Source organism: Phalaenopsis equestris, unplaced genomic scaffold (assembly GCF_001263595.1).
Source record: "Phalaenopsis equestris unplaced genomic scaffold, ASM126359v1 Scaffold000372, whole genome shotgun sequence".
NCBI lineage: Eukaryota > Viridiplantae > Streptophyta > Magnoliopsida > Asparagales > Orchidaceae > Phalaenopsis > Phalaenopsis equestris.
In genome coordinates this window covers 847,747-851,454 of record NW_018164814.1, presented here as the reverse complement: position 1 = coordinate 851,454, position 3,708 = coordinate 847,747, and the positions used below count along the sequence as shown (strand labels likewise).

At 31.6% G+C, this 3,708-nt stretch overlaps 1 protein-coding gene across 1 annotated transcript in view; it reads right to left on the bottom strand.

Annotated features, from left to right (window-relative positions):
• The window catches only part of LOC110026492 (aquaporin SIP2-1), a 13,256-nt gene extending 9,589 nt beyond the window's left edge, over positions 1-3,667 (bottom strand). The window contains exon 1 of the mRNA XM_020727444.1: positions 3,264-3,667. Coding sequence (XP_020583103.1) covers positions 3,264-3,548 — 285 coding nt within the window. The 5' untranslated portion in view covers positions 3,549-3,667. The remainder of the gene's footprint in view (positions 1-3,263) is intronic.
• Between the last annotated feature and the right edge of the window lie 41 nt (positions 3,668-3,708).

The following is a 3,708-nucleotide window of genomic DNA, read 5'->3' as shown; positions in this document are numbered from 1 at the left end:
TACACGATATTAAGATCACTAAGGTCGATCGTATTTTCAGAAACTTCATTAAAAAGTTTATCAAAGTAACTTACCCACCTATGTTTAATATTTTTTTTCTAAGAAAAGTACTTTTTGATTTTCATCTTTAATACACTTTACTTGAGTTAAATCTTTACTTTTCTTTTCTCTTTGTTCGGCTAGTTTATACATATATTTTTCAGCCTCCTTAGTATCTAATTTATTATAAACATCATTAAGAAGCAGAATTTTTAGTGTCACAGATTGTTCTTTTAAACTCCCTGCAGGTCGTTTGATATTTTTGCCAGTTCTCTAAGCTTTTACATTTGAATCAATTTTTATAACATAACTTCTTATATTTTATCTTTTCTTGCACATTATTATTCCACCACCAACTATTTTTATTTATAACAACTTTTTCTTTTGATTCTCCGAGTACATCTTTTGCTACTTGTTTAATAGTGATTGTTACTTTATCCCACATAACATTTGCTTCTTCACGAATATCCCAAATTTTAAAATCTTAAAATTTACTCATAAAAATAATTTTATTTGTGTGTTTTAAGTTTCTTCATCTAATTCTACGATAATGAGTCTTAGTATTCTTTATTTTACAACACTTAATCTTAAAATCTAGAACTAATAAACGATGTTGGGTACTTAAATTTTCACTTGAAATGACCTTACAACCTTTACAATCGTGACGATCTCCTTTACAATCGACGATCTCTTCTCCTCATAAGAAAATAATCAATTTTTGTTTTATTAGATCCACTCTTATAAGTAATAAGATGTTCATCTCTTTTCTTGAATAAAGTATTAGTAATAACAAAATCATACGCTAAAGAAAAATCTAAAATAACTATACCTTCTTTATTAGTTACTCAAAAACCGTAGCCACCATGAGTATTTCTGAAGTCTTCTACCACTCTACCGACATGTCCATTTAAATCTCCTCCAAAAAAAATTTTATCTTCAAGAGGTATCATTTGTATTAAGTATTCTAAGTCATTCCAAAATTTATCTTTAGACCCTGTATCTATCTTTAAAAATTTATCTTTAGACTCTGTATCTAAACCTACTTGAGGAGCATAAGCACTTATAATATTAAAAATCTTAGTATTAATGATAATCTTCTTAAGGGCTATAATTCTATCTCTAACTCTATTAATTTTTACAACATTACCCTTCAAACTCTTATCTATAATTGCACTTACACTATTTCTAGTGCGTCTCTTACCAGAATACCAAAGTTTAAAACCTAAATTATCAATTTCCTTAGCATTTTCTTCAACCCTTAGTTTCTTGAATATATAAGATAATAATTTTCCTATGAATCATAATATCAACTAATTCCATAAATTTACCATTGAGAGTACCTATATTCCAAGATCCTATCCTAATATTAGTTTTATTAGCAAAAATTGTAAGCTTCAAAAAATTTTATATGGTCTAAAATAATCACCATGTGCAAATTTTGATTGATTATCAAAGATAGTAAAGGTGCATGGATTCTCTCAATGTCGAACAAGTCAAGCTATGTTCATAAACTATATCTAAAATAACAAGTTTTTATGTTGATTGTTTATGTCAATGATATTACTCTTACTAGATATAATGAGTGAAAAAAAATCTGACTAAAAAGATTTTCTAGTAAGAGAATCTAGGATTAGGAATTTGGAAAAACTTCATTACATCTTTAACATGGAAATTAAATAATCAAGAGATGTCATCTTTGTATCCTGGCCAAAGTATGTTCAAGATCTCCTTAAAAATCGGAATGATGGAATGTAAATTAATAGACATACAAATAATCTCAAATATTAAGATGAGGCCTAAAGAAGGAAGTCCTCTTATTGATAAAGTAAGACATCAAAGACTTGAGAAAAAAATTGATTATCTCACATATAATAGACTTGATCTTTACTTAAATTTTAGTATGACTGGTAAATTCATGAATCACGCAAAAAAGCACAAAAGGTGCTTTTTGAATCCTTCAATATTTGAAAAAAAATAATAAAAAAATGCAAACCCTATCAACAGATGCCTAAGTGTTCAATGATGCAGATTGGGCAAGTTCTATCACTAGTAGGAGATCAACTTCTAGACGTTGCACACATATATAAAGAAACTTAATCACATGGAAAAGCAAAATAAAAAACTTTTGTAGAACGAAGATGTGCTTAAAAAATACTGAAGGCTATGACATAGGATTTTTGAAGGAATATGATTGAAGAGAATGCTGCAAGAATTAGGAGACCATCAACATTGCAAATAACTTGGTTCTTCATGATCATACCAGACATATAGAGAATAATCACCATTTTATCAAGAAAAAAGATTTATGCCCAAACTGTACAACTTGTTTAAACTCCCTCAAACCTTAGACAATTGATATCCTCACTATGCCCCTTCACCATAACAATTTCAAGAGTTTAAACTCCAAGTTGGGTATATCTGATATCTATGCATTTCCCAATCTATTTGCCAATAAAGACATTTTCCTTTCCTCCTGTGTATCATTAAAAGTAAGAAAAAAACAAAACTTAAAATTTAGATCATGTGTTACTGCTTTTTTGTCAGATCATCCCTTCCAATTAAATGGTTCATTTGTTATCCATGGGAAAACTGTCGGTTATCTCCATTCTTTTCTATTAAAACTAATTTGTATTCTAAAGTGAGTAAATAATTAAATCAATAAAATCTTCCACTCATTTTTACAATAAATCTATAAAAAGGGGGTTTCTACTAAGAGAATGTGATTTATAAGTTCTACTTTCAATGAGTAATCATAAAAAAAAATATCTTAATTTGTATAATTTTGCTACTAATGCAAAGCCTTGGCTTGGCCAATGCATTAACAGTTTCGGGTCATAAAAACAATCTCCCTGCAAATGCATGGATAAAGTTGTGCACATCAACTCTTCTTCAATCAAATGGAAAAGCTTAAAACTCCTTTTACAATGCTGTAATTACAAAGAAGAACGAAATTTCTGAAATTGTTCCGTAATCATAGTTTATTCAAAAACAAAAAGCTTTTGCCAGTTCACATTCACAAGGAATCAAAAACAAAGAAACCTAAACCACATTCTGTACACACAAAACCATCACTTAACGCAACTGATGAACATAAGTAATTACCCCATCCATGAAAAATAAGGAATTGAAAGAACAGCATAGCCATAACCGCTCAAATCAAGAAAAACCACTTCAACCACAATCTTAATCGCCAACAATAATAATAATAATAATAAATCTCTCACCTGAGCAGGAATCCTCCCGAAGGCCGTGAAAAGGAAGTCATCGAGGCTACCAGAAAACGCCGAGGAGAGCACTGTGAGCGGATTATAAGCGCCTCCCCTGCTTATAACGCCAAGCCATGCGAAGAAGAACATGTAAAGGACCGAGAGCACAACCTTAAGCGCTTCTCCTTCAGGGCGTCCCCCTAATTGGAGAAAAGAGAACACGAATATTCTGACAAGAGCACCCGACCACACCCACATGAAAGCGAGCATTAGGTCCCAGAATAGTAAACCTACCCGAACCATTAGAGATTGACGGCAGCCGTGACTTCCTCCGCCACCTCCGGCGCTCACCGGCGGCGATTAGCGCCAGAAGATTGGGAGGAGCAGAGGAAGACCACAAACCCTTCGCCGGAAATCTTGGACCATCCATGCTGTTTTCCTGGAATATTAATATACTATATTT